This window comes from Trichechus manatus, unplaced genomic scaffold, assembly GCF_000243295.1.
Source record: "Trichechus manatus latirostris isolate Lorelei unplaced genomic scaffold, TriManLat1.0 scaffold00216, whole genome shotgun sequence".
Lineage (NCBI taxonomy): Eukaryota > Metazoa > Chordata > Mammalia > Sirenia > Trichechidae > Trichechus > Trichechus manatus.
The window spans coordinates 2750273-2772222 of record NW_004444152.1 but is presented as its reverse complement, the minus strand read 5'-3'; the positions used below and the strand labels follow the sequence as shown (position 1 = coordinate 2772222).

At 40.8% G+C, this 21950-nt stretch overlaps 1 protein-coding gene across 2 annotated transcripts in view; it reads right to left on the bottom strand.

The window, feature by feature from the left end:
* The window catches only part of LOC101352937 (zinc finger protein 227), an 83025-nt gene that overhangs the window by 26515 nt on the left and 34560 nt on the right, over window positions 1–21950 (bottom strand). The window contains exons 1-2 of one of the 2 annotated variants that reach the window (XM_023742715.1): window positions 12143–12171; window positions 2317–4379 (exon numbers count right to left, since the gene is read on the bottom strand). In XM_023742715.1, coding sequence (XP_023598483.1) covers window positions 2317–4359 — 2043 coding nt within the window. In that variant the 5' untranslated portion in view covers window positions 4360–4379; window positions 12143–12171. Of the gene's footprint in view, window positions 1–2316; window positions 4380–12142; window positions 12172–21950 lie in introns of those variants that run through there. The other variant, XM_023742713.1, reaches the window with a different exon arrangement.

Below are 21950 nucleotides of genomic sequence, written 5' to 3'. Positions count from 1 at the left end.
GGGTCCATGTCCTGAGAATGGGAAAAGATATAATGTTGGGAGACTATGTCATTCAAAAATCACCTTGTACTCTCCCTGCTCCAGCATTAGTTGTCCAATACTCCATTCTCTCCTCCCTTTAGCAACAGAACACCCCAAGTTCTAGCTGGGTACATGTCCATATTACCCAGCAAATATACGGATGATATTGGGAGTCAAATTCCTGATTCTTGGAGAATGAAGAAATATGGAATGAGGAAATACTAGCAAGAACACTATGATGTTAAGAATTGGAAGTATGAACTCTCCTTCCTGCCTACCTACCAACCTACCTACCTGTCTCCATCTGCCCAGTAGTAAAAAGGAGCACATCTACTACCCAGACCTTGATTTCGAATTACCATTCCCCACTATGAGGAACCAGGGCTCCTAAAGAAATAGCAAATTCCATGACTGGGGAAGGGAGAAGACAAGATGAGCCTGGAACATGCTATTGTGCTAGAGAGTAAGGATGTACCCAAGCTTGTGAAAATAAATGATAGGCAAACAGGACCGAAGAGAAAGCTCTTCCATAGAGTACAACAACTATCTAACAAATGTTGAAGGAATGATGGAGATAGAAAATTATCCTTTTGCACCCATCAGAGTAATAATCAGTTTAAGCTAGTCGTAGCAATGAATGCTAGAACTAGTGGGTAAGTTTGTTGAGAAAGAAGCTATTTACAGAGCCAGAAAATATCTCCCCACAAATTACTGACTATAAAGGAAAAAACAGTAACTTAATTGTGGAAAAACTCAGCACAAATCCACTTTAATCAAGAGATGCAAGTTAACCCCACCTACAATGGGATAAACACATCATGTTCCCTTATGTCATTTACCAAGGACACCATTTATGGAGTACTCCTGCCAAAAACACGTGTAATTTAAATCCCATCAGGAGTAAACATCAGACTACTCCAAATAAAGAGACATTCTATAAAATAACTTCAAAAATATCAAGGTGATTAAAAACGAGGAACGAAGTGATGATCCAGATTAAAGAAGTCTAAATGCAATGTGTAACTCTTGATTGGATCTGGACTTGGGGGGAGGGGGGAACTGTAAAAAATATATCATTGGTAAAATTGATAAAATTTGAATAAAGTGTTATGTACAAATACTATATTTTCTAGAATTTTTTGCTTGCACTGTAGCTGTGTAAGTGAACATCCTTGTTCTTAGAACATACACACTTACGTATAAGAAGCAAGATGTCAGAACATACTCCTAAAAGGTTAAAAATATGTATGCGTATACATAGGTATCAATGTGTATGTGTGTGTATTAACTCACATTCGTATATATGGAGAGAATGGTAAAGTAAACTTGATAATACGGTGTATCTAGGTACAGGGTATATGGGAGATTTTATATAATTTTTACAATTTTTCTGAAAGCTTTCAATTATTTCAAAATAAGTTTAAAGAAATGTAAATATATATATATAGCAAAATTAGTGAAAACTAATAGTGATAACAAGAAGTAAATACCAATTTCTAGGTATTCTATACCTTTATTTTTGGAGGGAATCACACAAAACCCCCATGTTTTGTGTTTAGCCAGGCTAATATGTTCTACACATCTTACAACATCCTTAACTACAAATTTAGCTTCTCTCATTTGATGTTTGCAGTGTTCCGTTGGACCAATAAATCATAAAATACCTTGGCAATCCAACTGATGGTTTCTGTGCTTGCTCTTATAAACAATGATTCAATGAACACCCTTTTATGTACATCTGTGGCAGATATAAATTTACTTTTGAAGATCAAAGATTCATTTCTGGGGATCTACTCCTTAATTGTAACCCTGACCCTGTATACCATATAAGACGAAGCAATCATATTATGAATCCTTAACTATAGGAAATTTTCAGTCAGAAATTTTATTTATTTTTCATAGTTTTACAGCTTTAGCAAAAATAATGGTCACTATAAGTATAAAAATGTAAGTTAAAGAAAAGGAAAAATAATCCAAAACCCTCCCTGATAACCCCCCCAAAAACTAGTTAGCACACTGGCAAAGATCTTTACACATATATTCACATTAACAGATAATAATTTATATTAATTGGGTCCTACCAAGAGGGCTACAACCTAGTTCTCTCCTAAATATGAGTTTGATTCCTGTTATTATGGTTCTGTCATCATTTTAATGAATTTGTTATAAAGATTCTGAGTGTGAAGAAATCCCCTTTCACTCTCAATACTTTTACAGGACTTAACCACCAGCCTGGGCTCTCCAAAAACTAGAAAATGTGAATTCTGACCAAAGCCAACACCACACTTCACATTTCTAAAGATTCTTGCCAGTGTGGACTTTCTCATGGTATATAAGACGTGAACGGTGAGTGAAGTCCTTACCACATACATCACATTTGTATGGTTTTTCTCCAGTGTGGACTTTCTGATGGGCTTGAAGACATGAGTTCTGACTGAAGCCCTTACCACATTCTTCACATCTAAATAGTTTCTCTCTAGTATGAACACTCAGATGGACTCGAAGATTTGAGGGGAGACTGAAAGCCTTCCCACACTCCTCACACTTATGAGGTTTCTCTCCTGTGTGGACCCTCTGATGATGACGAAGATTCAAGCTCCTACCAAAGCCTTTCCCACACTCCTCACATTTATATGGTTTTTCTCCGGTGTGGCCTCTCTGATGGTATATAAATTGTGAACTGTATCTAAAGCCCTTTCCACAGACGTCACATTTATATGGCTTCTCTCCAGTGTGGACTCTCTGATGAGACTGGAGACCTGAGGACTGACTGAAGCTTTTACCACATACACCACACTTGTAAGGTTTCTCTCCAGTATGAACTCTCTGATGCACCCGAAAATCTATGGCCTGACTAAAGGTCTTATCACACTCCTCACATTTATATGGTTTTTCTCCAGTGTGAATTACTTGATGCAGTTTAAGATTTGAACTATAACTGAAGTCCTTAGCACATACATCACACTTGTACGGTTTCTCTCCAGTGTGGACTCTCTGATGGGTTTGAAGTTTTGAGGACTGACTGAAGCCCTTACCACACGTATCACATTTGAATCGTTTCTCCCCAGTGTGGACGTTCTGATGAGCTTGAAGATTTGAAGCCTGACTGAAGCCCTTACCACACTCCTTACATTTATAGGGTTTCTCCCCCGTGTGAACTCTGTAATGAATGTGAAGATCTGTGTTACAGGTAAAGCCTTTCCCACATGCCTCACATTTGTATGGCTTCTCTCCAGTGTGGACTCTTCGATGGCATATTAATGGTGAATTGTGACTGAAGCCCTTACCACAGACATCACATTTGTAGGGCTTCTCCCCAGTATGGCCCCTCTGATGTATATGAAAATGCGCAGCCTGCGTGAAGCCCTTACCACACTCCTCACATTTATAGGGTTTCTCACCCCTGTGGACCCTCTGATGAACACGAAGATTAACGCTCCAACCGAAGCCCTTACCACATTCTTCACATTTGTATGGTTTCTCTTCAGTGTGGACCCTCTGATGGCACTGAAAATTCGAACTTTGACTGAAACATTTGCCACACTCCTCATATTTATAAGGTTTCTCTCCAGTGTGAGTTCTGTAATGAATGGTAAGACCTGTGCTGCTACTGAATCCCCGGCCACAACTGTCACATCTATAGGCTTTCTCTCCTGTATGATTAGACCGCGGAGCAGGAAGAGAGCTCTTATTGAAGGAATCACCAGATTTGTAACACTTGCTGACCTTCTCTCCTGGGTGCATTCTCTGATGAGTTTGCAGATGTGGGCTCTGACTGAAACATTTCTCTCCTGTGTGAACACCTGGATGAATAGGAAGAACCGAGCTATAACTGAAGCCTTTTCCACACTCACTACATATATGAGGCTTTTCTCCTAAGGGTAAATGCTGACTGGAGTCATCACTAAAAATTTTACCACATTCACCACGTTTGTAGGGTTGTAATTCTGTGCCCGTTTTAATATACTCATTAAGTGATGATTTCTTCATGAAGTCTTCATGTATTCGCAGGCTACTTTTCATGCTAAATTCTTTACTTCTATTCTGATTCTGTGACTCACTCCGATATGGTTTCCTCCAAGAATCCTGGGCTCTTGAAGTCAAAACCTCTTGATTTTCAGTACAACTGGAGCTATCTCCTTTATGCTTCATTACACAGTTCTCGTTTTCAGAAACTTGAATAGAATCACCTTGTAATAACTGGGAACTCATCCCTTGAAGATTTATCATGGAATCCTGATGCTTGGTCAATTCACTTGCAACTTGTTCCCAGATATGCCAGCAGGATAGCTCTTCAAGGAGAAAGTATTTTAATGCAACTTTTCGAAGAGTCTCCATCTCATTCTGATTCTTGCTACCTATAAAAATGAGCAATATTCAGAGAGGAGGACAAGCAAATGCTTTGTTCAGAAATACCAGGATTTCACACTTAGGCCACAGGACAAGACTTTAAGAAACCAGGGGAAGGTTCATTTTGTCTTCACCGTCATTTATCCTGTTCTCGTGTTTTTCATACAGATGAAGTGAAAAGGGAGGCCAACAGGCTTCTATCCACTAAGTGTAAATGATACCCATTTAGAACCACAAATAAAACAGCCTAACATGAGGGCTACAAGTCTGAAATCAGACGGCTACAAGGGGACATTCCAACCTACAATCGCATCAGTTAAAAAGCCTATTCGCTTTTTTCCTCAGTAGGCTTATGACAAGTGGGATTCTACCAAATTAGGTTAGAAAAGCTCAGCCTGAAGACATAAAATAGTATTTCAGGTCCTAGCAGAAATGATCTTCCAAGGGTGAATTTGCCAAAAGGGTTGGAATAATAACACATATTGTTCTAAAACCTGGTAGTAATTCAGGTCTCTGTAATGTCCAGATACAAAAAATTGAAAAGGAAAGCTAATTTGGTACAGTCAAGAAAAAACTTGGGAGAAGAAAAGAAATAGAGCATAGAGCAGACTCTCAAAGCCAACCCTGAAGAGGAAGGGAAGGAGTTAAACAGTAAAACCTGCGAAAGCCGGAACCTGTGTAAGGAGGAAACCTGTCAGAGAAGGAAAATTCAAATATTTTCCACTAAAACGAGCGATAGAAAAGTGGTAAGACTGTGCCCTGTCAAAGGTGGAAACTTGCGAGACTCGGAAAAACAAGGCAGTCTCACCACGTTATGGCTCTCACAGGTTTTACTGTATTCAGTTTGAAAAGGTTTCACCCCAGATCACCACAAGCCTTGCTTATTCCCTCACTTTCTACAGGCCTCTGCTCAAATGTCCCTTTATATTAGGTGAGGTCTTCAGTATCACCCTATATAAAATCATCTTTCCTCATCTCCACATACCTTTGATTCCTTCCATTTGCCTTATCCTGCTTTATTTTCCACACAGTACTTATTACAATGTGACTGTACTTTCTAATTATTTTTGTCTTGCTGGATCTACTAACCACCCATCTGTCAGTTTTTCACACTGTAGTGGCTTGTGTGTTGCTATGATGCTGAAAGCTATGCCACCGTTATTCCAAATACCATCAGGATCACCCATGGTAAACAGGATTCAATGGAGCTTCCAGACTCAGACTAGGAATAAAGGCCTGGTGATCTACTTCCAAAAATTAACCAATGAAAACCTCGTGGATCACAATAGAATATTGTCTGAGTTGAACGGACATGGGGAATCAAGGGTGGAAAGGAGGAGTGTGCTGTCACAGTATGGGGAGAGCAATTAGAGTCACATAACAGTGTATAAACTTTTATATGGGAAAAAACTTTTAAAAAAAGAATATTGTCTGACATAGTGATGGGACATGGCACAGAAACGGGCAATGTTTCGTTCTGTTATATATAAGGCAGTCACGAGCCGGAGGTGACTCCACAGCAACCAACAACAACAGACCCACTAGAATGTAGCAGTCATGAGGAAATGTACTGTTTTCTTCATTGCTTTATCGCTACTGTAAGACCATTTTTCAAACTGTTGGGATGTACTGGTGAACTGTGAAACAAATTCTGTAAAGTGACACAAATACTAAAAAAATTTAAAACAAATAGAATAAAAAATATAAGAAGTGTATCACAAGCAGGGTATCAGTATATGAAATGTTTTTTTTTTTCAGCTATACACGTAGACATAAATATATAGATACATTATATTCATACTGGGTCAAGATGTAAAATGTATTTCTTACTGAGGGTCATGGTTAAAAATGTATGACAGGCTTAAAATGTTTTAGGGGGAGGTACCAAGTCTTAAATAATTAACTTCCATAAATGGAAAGTTACACTCTAATAATACAAACGTGGAAAAATGTCAACAAGTGTATTTCTGGGTGTGGTAGGCTAAAAAGCTGCCCTCCAAAGATGTCCGTGTCCTAATCCCCAGAACCTGTGAATATGTTACTGGACATGGAAAAAGGAACACTGCGGATGTGCCTCAAGTAAGGATCTTGAGACGGGGAGATTATCCTGGACTATCCAGCCAGGCCCGATGTAATTTCAAGGGTCCTTATAAGAGGGAAGTGGGAGGGTCCGAGAGAGATGGAGAATGTGCCAATGAAAGGAGAAGTCACAATGATGCAGGCCACAAGCCAAGGAATGCGGGCAGCCTCTAGCAGCTGGAAAAGATGAGGAAAGAAATTCTCCCCTGGAGCCTCCAGAAGGAAAGCAGCTGTGTGGACTCATTTTAGACTTCTGACTGCCAGGAACTCCAGAACTATAAGAAAATAAATTCGTGTTGTTTTAAACCACCAAGTTTGTGCTAATTTGTCACAGCAACAATAGGAAACTAGTACACTGGGGTTCAGGTTTACTGGATGGTAAATTCTGAACAGGAACCCTGGTGGTGCGGTACTTAAGCATTTAGCTGCTAACTGAGAAGGTCAGTGGTTGGAACTCACCAGCTGCTTGCTTCCGTAAAGATTTACAGCCTTGGAATTCCTGTGGGGTAGTTCTGCTCTGTCCTACAGAGTCGCTATGAGTCAGAATCAACCTGATGGCAATGGGTTCAAGTTCTAAACATGTGTGATAAGTAGCCACTTCAAAATACATTCTTTCTCTTTCTCAGGATGTGTCAGCTATGGGAGGTTAATTTCCTGCTTCTTCTAGGTTATACTGTATACCAGATGAATATTATACACTAAGTCTTAGAATGAAGGGAAACTTCTCTAAAATCTAGCTTGTAAGTTTAAGGCCAAAATTTTAGGCAAGAAACACTAGGAAACGCACATCCTATTTCTGACTTGCTGTTGCCCCCAAATCATGGCAACCTCATGTACAAGAGAATTAAACGTTGCCCAGTCCTGAGTCATGCTCACAGCTGCCCATATGACAGAGTCCATCACGGCAGCTATCGTGCCAATCCATCCCACCAAGGGTCTCTCACACCCTCGGTGGCTCTCTACTTCACCAAACATGATCTCCTCTAGCAACTGACCCCTCCTCGTGACGTGTCCAAAGCAAGCGAGTGGGACAATGTTCTCTCGTGATTCACAAGGTTTTCATTAGTTAATTTTCTAAAGTAGATTTCCAGACCTTTCTTCCTTGTCTTAGTCTGGAAGCTCTCCTGAAATCTGTCCACCAGGGCGACGCTGCTGGTATTTGAAATATCAGTGGCATAGCTTCCAGCATCACAGTTAACGCTCAAGCCACCACAGTACAGCAAAGTGACAAACGGGTGGTGGATTTCTGACCAGAAGACTCGAAAGATGGGTAACATTCTGCTTCGTAACTTTCATTACTCTCACCCTAAAACTTCCTTCTTGAGCACAGGAAAGGGAATAGGGCTGGGAGATGCAAACTTTGAAAGATACAGATGGATTACAGCAAAAAAAAAAAAAAAAGATTTTTCAAGGGACTGAACAGCTTGAAAGGCAGAAATTTCCTGTATTTTCTCTTTCAGGAAAAGGAGATTTTTCTTCTGTGGGGGACCTCCAACAAAACAGTAGGCTTTGGAAGCCTCATTCTAAATAGTTCTTCCCTAAGTAAAAATAATGCAACTACATATCGCTGCTGGAAGGCTAAAACATACTCATGTGAGTGTGTGTGTACACTTGGTTTGTTTTAGCCTTTCTCTCTCTCTCTATATATATATACGTATATTTTAACAGTTGCCAGGCTTACGCCTCAATAAACTAGGTTTTTTCTCTTTGACACAGCCGATTCACCTGGGAATTCACCCCATGAAGCACCAGCACAGAGGACATAGATGTACAAGAGTTCATCTTTGTTTCTTGATTGCAGTGCTCTCTACAGCGCTAAGGAAAAAGAGATGACGCCGACACCTATCAACAGGGCAACACGGAAACAGGACATGGTGCGTTCCCAGGGGAAATTACGCAGCTCTAAGAAAGGAATAAACCGGCACGGACCTGTAGAATTCAAAGTCTTTCCCCAAGGTATTGCTGATTGAGAAAAGATAGTCTTGTCTAATTTTTTTTTTTTAAATGAGGAAAACGAAAACCTCTCTATTTCTAAGTAGAAGTTTCCAAATGTACAAACATGGAAGGAGACAGAATAGTTAATAAAGCTAACCTTGGGGTGGGGTATAAAGCGATCGACTGCTCACCAAAAGGTCAGCAGTTCAAAACCACCAGCAGCTCCGCAGGAGAAAGATGTAGCTGTCTGCTTCCGTAGAGACTGACAGCCTTGGAAACCCTACAGGGTTGCTATGAGTCGGAATCAACTCAATGGCAGTGGGTTTAGTTTCGGTTTTGGGGGTGGGGTAAGTAGGCCTGTGAGATCTGGAAACCAAACAAGGAAAAAAAAAAAAAAAAATTCATGGCGACAACACATGTTATGGAGTAGAACTGCTCCATAGGGTTTTCTTGACTAATCTTTAGGGAAGCAGATCACCAGGCCTTCCTTCTGTGGTGCCACTGGATGGGTATGAACTGTCAACCTTTAGGTTAGTAGACAAGTGCAAACTGTTTGTGCCACCCAGGGACCTCTAAACAAGAAAAAAAAAAGACTACATAAAAAACGTATATGACCACATTTATGCATTAATATGTGTGTGTTTATGTAAAAAAAAAAGAAAAGGTTTTTAAAAGGTTCTACACAGGGACAACTAGACTTTTGTGTTCCTACTGATGTGATGCAATGAGAAGTGTCCTGCATCCCATATAAACCTAATCAGGCCCCTAGACCAAACCATCATAAACAGAAACACAAGGCAGAAGAACCATGTTAACTAATACCACGAGAATATAATCAGCCATCTCCAGAACGGGAGAAATTTCACAGGAAACATGACTCAGTTCACGCACTAAGTAAAAATAAGAGAAAACTGTGAAGAGATTTCAAAATATATACCAGTCGAATTCTATATGTGGACTTTGTTTGGATCCTGATTTGAATAAGTGACTTCTAAATACATTTTTGAGACAATTAGTAAGCACAAAACATGAACGGGATATTAGGTTGTAACAAGGGGCGAGGTATATAAACCGCTGGTGCACTAATAAGTGAAATGACAAGCTTCTGATTTTCTTTAAGCAGCCCTGGTGGCACAGTGGTTAAGCACTCAGCTGTTAACTGAAAGGTTGGCAGTTCAAACCTACCAGCTGCACCAAGGCAGAAAGATGTGGCAGTCCACTCCCATAAAGAATTACAACCTTGGAAACCCTATGGAGCAGTTCTGCTCTGTCCTATAGGGTCGCTATGAGTCACAATCAACTCGATGGCATCGGGTTTGATTTTCTTTAAAATATGCCAGACAAAAAAAAAAGGGCAGGGGAGAGGTTCTAAATAAAATGGGAACGTAGAAAGATATCACCGCTGAGGTTAAGCAATTGGTACAATGGGTGATCATCATACTCTACCGTGTCTGAATATTTTTCCTAATAAAAAGTTTTTTCAAAAGTAATATACTCTGCTAAGCAAATAAATTAAATAGCAAAAAATATCCAGCTAGGGAAACAAAAGTGATTTAACTTTTTTAAAATGGCAGTTCATTTGTCAACTACGAAAAAAAAAGGTGCAGAAATTAAAGTTAAAACTGAACTGGGTAGTTTAATAAATTTAGGATCAAAAATAGAATTCAAATAATACCTTGTAATTAAATATGCCCCTCACTTACTGGTTTCTTACACGACAATCTTAACTAAGATGGAGACAGAAGTTATGTAAGGGAATTACAAGTAGTCCTCGACTTAACGACTTATTCAAGTTATGATACACCCCACTTAAGAACTTTTTTTTTTGTACACCTTATTGTTAGTAATATGTACTATGTAAAATGTTGCGGTGCGCAAAGGACCAAAGAGACAACCCTTACTAATTTCCTGACTGGAAATGTCATTCCCATTCTCAGGGATAATCCAGATGATCCAGGACCTTCCACAGGTCGAGTTATTACCACAACAGACAAAATGCCAAGGTTGTCCATTTTTTTATGGATGTGTGCATTTTTTTAGGTATGTATTAAAGTGTATCTCTAAGTTTATATGTAATGTTTCCAATCCCCAAAGACAAATAAAGAGCGGTTTTATAAAGATACTGATAATAAAATGCAGTAATAATGAAAACTAAAAAAAATGAGGCATGTGACTTACATCAGAACTGATTTATGATGGAGTCGTCGGAATGGAGCCCTGTCATAAGCTGGGGACTACCTGTAACTTGTTTTTCTATGACTTATAAATATTTGAAATAGTTTCACTTCCAAGATGGATGATAAATGCTCCACAGAATGCAAAATTATGGATTCAGGTAAGATGTTTTAATTCATACAAATATTTGCAAGGGCTACAGAGTCAGAAGAAATAAGGTTTTGAACCCTAGCTCAGGCACTTACTAGCTATGTGACTTCTCGCAAGTCACTTCACTTTTACTATGTTTCAACTTGCTCTCACCTGTAACAGATAATAACAGCACAAGGTTCACAGGATCACTGTCAGAATCAAATGCACGTACAGAGCTTCTTGTATCACCTGTGCTATTAACTAAGATTACTACCATTAGGATGCAAACTGCACTGGAAAACTTAAGAGATTCTGTCCTTTTCTTTTCCTAACCAGGACTCTGCTCATCTCCACAGGTATGTCAGTGCCTTTGGACTTCTGGAAATGCCCAACTTGAAGCTGCTAATCAACGAGTGTATAGAGATGAGGTGAGGGTTTCAGTATTAGGAAGAGGGGAGGGTGGTGGAGTGAGAAGCTGGCTGTATGGATGAGGCACATTTCACCAATGAGTAGTCAACCTGAAACTGCTACAGGAGAGTTGCTGAGTGGTAATGCCTGGCATATTAGTGCTGGTGATTTTTGACAGTTTAGTTTTGCTGTCGTTAGCTGCCGTCGAGTTGACGCCGACTCAAGGTGACCTTACATACGACAGAGCTCAGCGTTGCCTGGTCCGACATCACCCTCACAATGGCCAGCACGTTCGAGTCTGTCATTGCGGCTACTGTGCCAATCCTTCTCACCAGGTGTCTCCCACATCCTCATTGGCCCTCTACTTCCCAAAACATAATGTTCCCCTCTAGCTACCGATCCCTCTTGTTCGTTGAGCAGTGAGTCAGAGCACGTTCTGTTGTGATTCATAAGGTTTTCGTTGACTAATTTTCTGAAGTAGGTTGCCAGGCCTTTCTTCTTAGTCTGGAAGCTTCACTGAAACCTGCCCACAATGGGTGACGCTGCTGGTATTTGAAATACCAGTGGCATGGCTCCCAGTACCACGGCAACACACAAGCCACCACAGTATGGCAAAATGGCAGATAGCTGGTAGAGTTTAGTTATACATTCTGATAATCGTGACTAGCTACTTTTATCTTTTAAGGTTAATAGGTATCAATCTTTACATATCCACAGGTGACTAAGAAATTATAATTATGTGACTAAGAAATTAAACTTATGTCAGAATTGTACATTCTCCAGAAGACAATGTTCCAAAATAATCAAAAAAATCACATTAGTTTGCTTTAAACCTATGAGCCATCTCTAAGAGGAAGAGAGACATGAGTTCCACTTGTTTCCAGTGTCTATAAGGTTTCTATTTTTAAGCATCCTTATAAAAACAAGCCCTCAGAAACCTATATACCAAGGTTCCCTGCAGCGCTTTCCACAATAGCCAAAAGGGGCAAACAACTGAAATGTTCATCAATAGATGAATGGATATACAAAATGTAATACATACACAGAATGGAATATTACTCAGCCACAAAGAGACATCAAGTCCTGATGCATGCCACCACAGGGATGAACCTGGAAAACATCACGCTGAGTGAAATCAGCTGTAAAAGGACAAATACCGTATATCTCACTTATATGAAATAAACAAATACATAGAAACCAAAGATTATTTATGGCTAACGGGGTACCCTGAATTTATGTTCATGGTGGTGGAATAATTTGGAAAAGCGAGAATGTACAACTCGAAGAATGTAACCCATGTCACTGAACTGTACATGTAGAAATTGTTGAGATGGTGTATGTCTTGTTAGACCTATTTTTACAATAATAATAATAAAAGCCCTTTAATTTGTGCTCCTGTGGTCTATAGGATATTATGTGCTCCTACAGGACATTATTTATAAATGCAGTATGATTACAAAATCCTGAAACATGTTAATGTTGGAAAGGATAAAAATAAACCTTTGAGAAAAGCTGGCAGAAAATGCGACAAGATTTCTTCAAGGACGGACTTGATTTATTATGCAAAAATGAGCAGTGACAATACTTAGGATCAGAATCCCCAGGTTAGGTATGTCTACGAAAATGAGAGACCCACGAAAGCAAAGTAAGTCTCTAACATTCCTGAAGACGTCAAACGTGAAGCGGCATGTAGATGTAAGAAGGCAGATGGACAAAAGGAGGGACTATACCTATCGACCACTCACAGGATTTGAGGCCGAACCTAGCACCCTAGTAGGCAGCCTCTCTGTTTTGTTATTTTTGGGTGGAGAGAGTGTATAAATCTGCATTCTCTAGGAACATCTACGAGCCCTGGTGGTGTGGTGGTTTAAAAGCTCGGCTGCTAACCAAAAGGTTGGCGGTTTGAATTCACCAGCCGCTCCCTGGAAACCCTATGGGAAAGTTCTACTCTGTCCTATAGGGTAGTTATGAGTCGGAATGGGCTCGATGGCAACGGGTTTGGTTTGGTTTTGGTCTAGGAACATCCAAGGAGCCCTGGTGGTACAGTGGTCAAGCGCTTGGCTGCAATCTGAAAGGTTGGGGATTCAAACGTACCAGCCGCTCCACGGGAGAAAGACGTGTCTGTCAGTCTGCTCCTATAAAGATTACGGCCTAGGAAACCCTATTGGGCAGTTCTACTCTGTCGTACAGGGCCACCATGAGTCAGAATCGACTTGATGGCCATGGGTTTGGTTTGGCTTTTAGGAACATCTAATGTTTTCAAATTTAATGAGTGTGGGGAGAACTGATGAACGTACAAATTCAACACACAAAGAAGAGAAAAGGAAAAGGTTTCCAGTGAAACATGAAGAAGTGAGGGAGAACATAAGAACAGAATGGAGGATGGGAAAAGGAAGGGCAGAAAAGCGGTAAATGGTTGGCTAGGTAAGTTGGGATCATAGGTTGGGAGAAGCTATGAGGAGGGCTACTTCACTTCTATTCAAAAAAACAGGAATTATTTAAATCATTCATTCATTCAACAAGTATGAGCATCTACTATGTAGAAGGCCCCTTGGAGGCTTTGAGTACACAGCCATAAACAAAATTGCCAAAATCCCTGCTGTCATGGGGAGAGACGGGATGAACAGGGAACTATGCTACTAGGTCAGCGGGTGATCAGTGCTTAGACACAAATAAGGTAAGAACTTAACAACAAAGAGACAAACAATTCAAGCAAAAAATGGGCAGAGGACTCAAACAGACGTTTCACCAAAGAGGATATTCAAGTGGCCAATAAACACATGAAAAGATGCTCAACATCATTGGCCACTGTTGTTGTTGTTGTGTGAAGTCAAGTCGATTCTGACTCTTAATGACCCTACAGGACAGAAAAGAACTGTCCCAAAGGCTTCCCTAGGCTATAGTCTTTAGGGGAGCAGATCACCAGGTCCTTTCTCCCATGGAGCCCCTGCTGGGTTCAAACTCCCGACCTTTCGGTTAGCAGCTGAGTGTTTAACCACTGTACCACCAGGGCTCTTATTAGCCATCAGGGAGATGCAAATTAAAACAGAGTGAGATACCATCTCATCCCCATTAGAGTAGCAATGATCAAAAAAAACAGAGAACAATAGGTGTTGGCGAGGTTGTGGAGAAACAGGATCCCTCATCCATTGCCAGTGGGAATGTAAAATGGTGCAGCTACTGTGGACAAGTTTGGCAGTTCCTCAAAAAGTTGAACATAGAACTAGTGGAAGCCCCAGCTATTCCACTCTTAAGTATAGACCCAAGACACGTGAAAGCAGCGACAGGAAGAGGTATCTGTACACCAATGTTTATTGCAGCATTATTCACAATAGCCAAAAGGTGGAAACGGAAATGGCCATCAACAGATGAATGGATAAACAAAATGTGGAATCCTACTCAGTTATAAAGAGAAATGAAGTCCTGATGCACACCACAACATGGATGAACCTTGAGAACATCATGCTGAGTGAAATAAGTCAGTTGCAAATACTATATGATCTCACTCACATGAAATAAACAAACATATAGAAACCAAGGCTTATTAGTAGCTACCAGGGGTGGGAGGGAGGGGGAAGGGGGAGTTTCTGCTAAGAGAACAGCGAGTTTATATTAATGGTGGTGAATGATTTGGAAAAGGATAGCGAGAATGGTTGCACAACTCGGAGAAATGTGATCAATGTCACTGAATTGTAGGTGCAAAAATTGTTGAACTGGTGTATGTTTTGTTGCGTATATCTTCACGATTAAAAAAAAAATTAAAGGCAAGTTAAGGGGATGGAGAATGTAGAAGGGGTGGTGTTTTAAAAAGGAAAGACACAGAGGGCTTCTCTGATGAACTGATATTTGAGCAAAGACTTGGCAGGGTGGAGGCGGTGACTTTATATGGTAATTGAATTAGAGACAGAGAGGAGAGCCAGCCAAAGGACATGAGGAAGAAGAAAATTGGGTGCCTCTGAGAAAAACTCCAAGCTGACGAGTGTGGCTGGAATGGTTTGAAAGGGGAAAAGGACAGGAGATCAGGGAGAGACTGGCCGGGGTCGGGGGGAAGGGTAGATCAGGTCAGGCCTTGCAGTCTGTTGTGAGGACTGTGAGTGAAATGGAAAGTCTTTGGAGGGCTTTGAGCAAAGGGATGGCATGCTCCTACTTGGTTTTTAAAGAATCACGCCAGCTATCATGTGGCGAACAGATTACGGGAGTGTAACGGAGGAAGCACAGAGCCCAGCGTGGAGGCTGTTGTCATAATCCAGGCAAGAACTGCCTATGACTCAGACAAGGGTAGCGATCGTAGGAGTGGTAAACAGCAGACTAGCTAGTTCCTGAAAGAAGAGCCACATTGTTCTCACCAGAATACTCACTTCTTCGGCTTTCTGTCTCCATCATCCAAAGCTTTTCCTCTGCTTCCAACTGGAATAACATATCTAGTTTGAAGGGATGATGTCCTGCAAAAAAGCAGAGACATATGTATTTAAGGCAAACATACTTACAACTAAAATATATTTTGGTTCAAATGCTATAACCCTTATAATCTCTAAAGCAACATTTCAAGATTTTTTTGATCATGGACTGTAATAAGAAACAGATCTAGGTTGTGGCCTAGTTCATGTATATATAAAACCAAAAAACCAAACCCACTGTTGTCGAGCCGATTCTGACCCATAGCGACCCTACAGGACAGAGCAGAACTGCCCCATAGGGTTTCCAAGGAGTGGCTGGTGGATTCAAATCGCCAACCTTTTGGTTAGCAGCTGAACACTTAACCACAGTGCCACCGGGGCTCCTGTGTGTACAGAGAGAGATAAAATGAGTTCCAGCGATTGTGTTTTCACTGTATTCTCACTGTGTCTCATGCCACTCACACTGCAAACAGCCACAGATTCTGCTGCAATGTGAGAAGTTCTTGGTAAGGAACTCCGGTGTTCTCTATCCTGATCTATTTCAGTGAAAAGAAAAAAAGGATGGTGCAAGAAACGAAACTGACTTCATGACCCCACCAATGGCTTTCTCAACCTCGGCACTGCTGACATTTTGGACTAATTTTTCGTATGGGGAAGCTGTCTGTGCTCTGCAGCAGGATGTTCAGCAGCAGCCCCAGCCACTACCCACTAGATGCCAGTAGCACCCATCTTCCTCCTCCAGTTGAGACAACCAAAAATGCCTCCAGACATTGCCAAATATCCCCGGCACGGCAAAATCATCCCTGGTTGAGAGCCAGTGATTTAAAAGGACAGGCCTTTGCCTGAGCGAGAGACGAGAAAAACCTCTCCCTGTTGTCACACCGATTATAAAACTTTTGTCTTCAAGGTCGAAGAACCATTTTAAAAAGCCCAAAGCCTTAAAACAACTGAGAACAGAGACTCTCAAGGGGGCTGCGGCGCAGGTAGAGGGCACCTGTCCTCACCCACGGAGACCAGGTTCTTGAAGTTCTCCACCATCATGTCTCGGTATAGCATCCTCTGGGCAGAGTCCAGCAGCCCCAGTTCCTCCTCGGTGAAGACCACAGCCACGTCCTCGAATGTCACCGCTTCCTACAACATCAAACACATTGCACCTTCAGTCGCACAACCAATCTCCACTGGAAGAAGAGGAGCACTGAGAAGAATAAAGCTCACAAAAACACTGTTCCAGATTGTGGTGCACTGAATTGCTTCTATATGGCCCTTCTAGCCATCATCTTGACTCCCACAAAATGATTCGGTGGGACTATACAAATAAGGTGCTTGTGGCCCACCAAAGGGATTGGTCAGTTTTGCTATCCCACTAGGCTTAAAGGGAGTCGATCCCAGAGGTTGAAAGGGGACCTCACTACCATCAAGAAGAAGAGCCAGGAGCAGAGCACGTCCTTTGGACCCGGGGTCTCTGCACTGAGAAACCTCCTAGACCCAGGAGACAGAGAGAAAGTTATAACACTGAAAGACAGCATGAGACAACAGCAACACAGGACTGGCAGGCTAGGCTTATCGACCTACAGAGTGAGAGAGATGAGCGCCTTCGGGCAGGAAGCTTCCTGGCACACTGAGGTGCTTTCGGGCACTTATCAGTGGAGCTACGAAGCTTTGTAACACTTGCCCAAACAGGGCCGAGGGCTGAGGGCTGAGGGCTGAGGGTCGAGAGAGGCCTACCTGTGGGCACGGCCAAGAAGAAGCTGTTGTGATCAAAAACCATATCCTGAGTCATTCCTGTTATTTCCAAGTTGATCCTGATCCTGAATTATAAGCTGTTACTTCCCTATAAACCCCAACTGTGTGTATGGTCTGTGAGTTGTGTGTGGCCACTGCAACAAATTATTGAACCCAGCAGAGAAGTAGAGAGTGTCATGGGAAGGACAGCTGGTGTCAGAACTGGTAAAAAGGTTGGAGAGTACAGGTATGTCTGACCTCCATCTCATGGAAATCAGCCTTGGGCTGATGTTGATGATTCTCCTCCTCTCTCCTGAGTTAGGTGAGAAGGTCTGATGCCATGCCATTTTTACACAGATTCAGAGGCTTCCCAGTCAGTTTTTGGCCCCAAGAGTTGTGTCTCTCTCACTATCTCCCTTCTCCCCTCCATCTTGGATTCTGTCACTGTGTTTTAATGATTGTCAAGTTCACAAGCCTTCAGTAATCCTCCTGGACAGGTATATAGCTCTTCCTCTTTTTTCTCAAGACACATGCCATATCCACGTACTGCAGCATCCACAGCTGGTTAAGACGCAAACTCTGGAGTCAGGCCATCTGAATTCAAATGTCAAGGTTCCGCCCATACTAGAGTTGTGGGTACTTAGGCACATTTCTTAACCTCTACTATCTCAACTTTCTCTTCTCTATCTAAATCATAAGGTAGATGAAAGGATTAGATAAGAATACACGCAAAGCACTTAGAGTGGCGCCTGGCACACCACCAATGCTCAGTAAGTGTGAGCAATTAATATAATCACTACAATCTCTTTCATCTCGTTTTGTGATGGCATAGTACAGTATTCCTTGGAACTGATCATCTATATTTAACCAACCCAAATAATGTGCACTTAGTTACAGAATTTTCCTTCTTACAATCCATGTTGTAAAGATCCTTTCACAGAGATCTTACCCACGAAGTAGAAATGGCAATGTCATAAATATGCACTTTTTAAATTTTGAAAGTATACTGGCAGATTTCCCTCTCAAAAGATTTTCCCAATTCACCTTTCACGCAAGACAGTTTAAGTGTTCCTGAATCTCTACACCCTGGCCAAATAGGACATAATTCCTTGTTTTTAGAAATCTTCGACAATCTAAATAAAATAAATAACAATACAGCCGTTTTATTAACATTTGTACACATTTGATAATTAATGAAAATGATTCTTTTTTCAAATTTTCTTTGTCTTTCTTATGACATTCCTATTCATGTCTTTTGCTCATATTCCAATGGGCTTTTTCTTTATCTTATCAATCTTAATGAGAATTAAAGATATTAACACTTTATCTAGGAGTCCCTGGGTGGTGCAAATGGTTAAGCACTGGACTATTAACTGAAAGGTGAGCAGTTCAAATCCACCCAGAGGTGCCTCAGCAGTAAGGACTGGTGATCTGCTTCCAGAAGGTCACAGCCTTGAAAACCCTATGGAGCACAGTTCTATTCTGCATACATGGGGTCGCCATAAGTAGGAATCAACTCAATGGCAACTAATAACAAGCCTTTATCTGGTGTATGTAAGTATATCCCACCAGCTGGCTATTTGTCTTGGATTTTGTGACCTGACATTTTTTGCTCTAGAGAAATTTAAAAGACTTATATCAAAACTGTGCTTGAGCATCTGTTGTTGTTGTGTGCTGTTGAGTCAATTCCAGTTCATAGTGGCCCTACAGCACAGAGTAGAACTACCTCATGGGGTTTCCCAGGCTGTAATCTTTATGGGATCAGACTGCCAGGTCTTTCTCCCTCGGAGCCACTGGGTAAGTCTGAACCACTAAACTTTAGGTTAGCAGCTGGGTGCTTAACCACTGCGCCACCAGAGCTCCCTGCTTGAGCATCTAGGTTCACTAAATGACTAAGAGACACAACTAGCAGAGAAGAGACAGGCACTGAGATGAGAACCCGACGAGGGCATCTGTGGAGCCCTCTATCCAAAAGGTCATGTCAGGCACTTCCACAAGGTGTGCGCAGGGCTCTGAATGGAAAACTCCTTTGTCCTGTCTATCTTTTTATGAAAATGGAATGCCAGATAGTCCTAAACCAGTAGTCAAATTAAGTGCAAACCCTCAATGAGATGGACTGACACAATAGCCACAACCGTGGACTCACACATACAATGATCGCGAAGATGCACAGGACCAGACGGTGTTTTGCTCTGTTATACATAAGGCTGCTAAGAGCCGAAGTGACTCAATGACAACTAACAATTAGAACACATAGTGAAACGCTTCCAAGTCTGACATATCAGCTGCCTAGGAGAATCTGGGCAGTTATATGATATTCAGATACCTGTTTTCTTCATGTTTAAAATGCAGATGAATCATCTACCGCCTCTCACTCAGTGCTCTTAAGAATAATGCAATCACAGATGGAAAGTGCTGGCAAGACATGTAAGTGTTTAAAAACCAACCAACCAACCAACCAACCAACCAACCAACCAACCTGTTGCCATGGCGTCAATTCTGACTCATTGTGACCCCATGTGTTACAGAGTAGAACTGCTCCACAGGGTTGGATGTAATCTTTATGGAAGCAGATCACCAGCCAGGCCTTTCTTCCATGGCACTGCTAGGTGGGTTTGAACAAGTCGAGCACAAACTGTTTGCACCACCCAGGATAATATTATAACTTAAACTATGTACATGTAGCTTCTTTGATAAAATAAACAGACACAAGAAAGACTGAAACACACACACTTCCAATGACATAGTCATTGCACCAGGAAGAAAAAATACAGCTCTTCTTCTATGAAAACATCTCATATTACACCATGTCGTATTTTAGATGTTCTGCTTACAAACATCTGAGGGAACCAACACGAAACATACCTCTTTAATTTAGAGTTCCTAAAACTTCAACTACACATAATGCAGAGTTCCACCAGAATGGCTTTTTGAGGACAAAGGTTATACGTAGAAAAAATGTCACTGCAGTGTTTTTTAAAATGGTAAAATTCTTAAATTCTCTAAAAGTCTATTGACTTCGGGATTTTTTTTTTTTTTAAAAAGCGTATTGTAACAGACTGACCAGAATGAAAATAATGAGAATGTTCATGCACTGTGAAGAATGTAACCGATGTCACTGAACAATTTGTGCAGAAATTGTTGAATGGGAACCTAAACTGCTATGTAAAACTACACCGAAAACACATTAAAATATTATTAATAATAATAATAATAAGGGTATTGTAAATCAGTGGAATATACTGTAATCATTTAAAATGCAGGTGCTATAACTAAGAAAACACAATTCAAAATCTCATCTAATATTCAAATACATGCATATGAAAAAGGAATATGAGAAAGTAAAAAGAGCTGGTCTGTAAGCAGAGTTGTAGTGGGGGTTATTTTTGTCTATTTAAAATTTCTATTATTTTTTTCAAAGACTGATAATAAAGATAAAATATGGATTCCACAGGCAGAAAAATGAAACAGGATCCATGCCTCACACCATACACAAAAACAAATTCAAGATGGATTAAGGACTTCAATATACAAACTAAAACCATAAAATTCTTAGAAGGACAAGCAAGGGCAATGTTTCAGGCTTGGCTTTCCACAATGGATTATCTACTATAATAACAAAAGTAAAAGACAAAATAAATAAATGGGACCTCATAAAAATTAAAAACTTCTGTTCATCAAAAGACTTTCCCAAAAAAGTGAAAAGACAAGCTACCAACTGGGAGAATATCTTCAGAAACCACAAATCCAACAAGAATCTAATAACCAAAATATATATAACTCTTCGACAACAACAAAAAGGCAAATAACCCAATCATAAAATGGGCAAAGGACTTGAATAGACATTTCACCAAAGAGGACATTCAGATGGTCACCAAACACATGAAAAGATGCTCAGCATTATTAGCCAGAGAGATGCAAATCAAAACCACAATTAGATACCATTTCATTCCCACTAGGATGGCTAAGAGAAAAAAAAAAAAACAGAAAATAACAAATGCTGGTAAGGATGTGGGGAAATTGGAACTCTTATCCATTGCTGGTGGGAATACAAAATGGTACAGCTGTTGTGGAAAACAGTGTGGCAGTTCTTCAAAAAACTAAAAATAGAACCACCATATATATGACCCAGCAATTCCACTCCTGGATATATACCCAAAATACGTGAAAGCAGAGACTCAAAAAGAGAATTGTACACCAACGTTCACTGCAGTACTATTCACAATAGCCAAAAGGTGGAAGCAACCTAAACACCCGTCAACAGATGAATAGATAAACAAAATGGGGTACATACATACAATGGAATACTACTCAGCCAGTAGGAGAAATGAAGTCTTGATATACATGCTACAATATGGGTGGAGCTGGAAGACGTCATGCTGAACGAAATAAGCCATCACTTATACAAAGAGACAAAAAGGCAAATACATAGAGACCAAAGTTTATTAGTGGCTACCAGGGGCAGGAGGTAAGGGGAAAAGGGGGGTTAACGGCGATGGTAAAATCACATTGATTAAGGGCAGGGTTACACAGCTGATTATTGTAATTGCTGCCAGTAAGTTGTACACCTGTAAAAAGGCAAATCAGCAAAAGTTGTGTGACAGATATATTTACAGCAAAGACAAAAAAAAAAAAAGAAATAGATAAGTGGTATCTTGGGTGAAGGGTGAGACAGTACACAATACAGGGGAAACTAGCACAACCTGTACAAGGAAAGGTCATGGAAGCCCC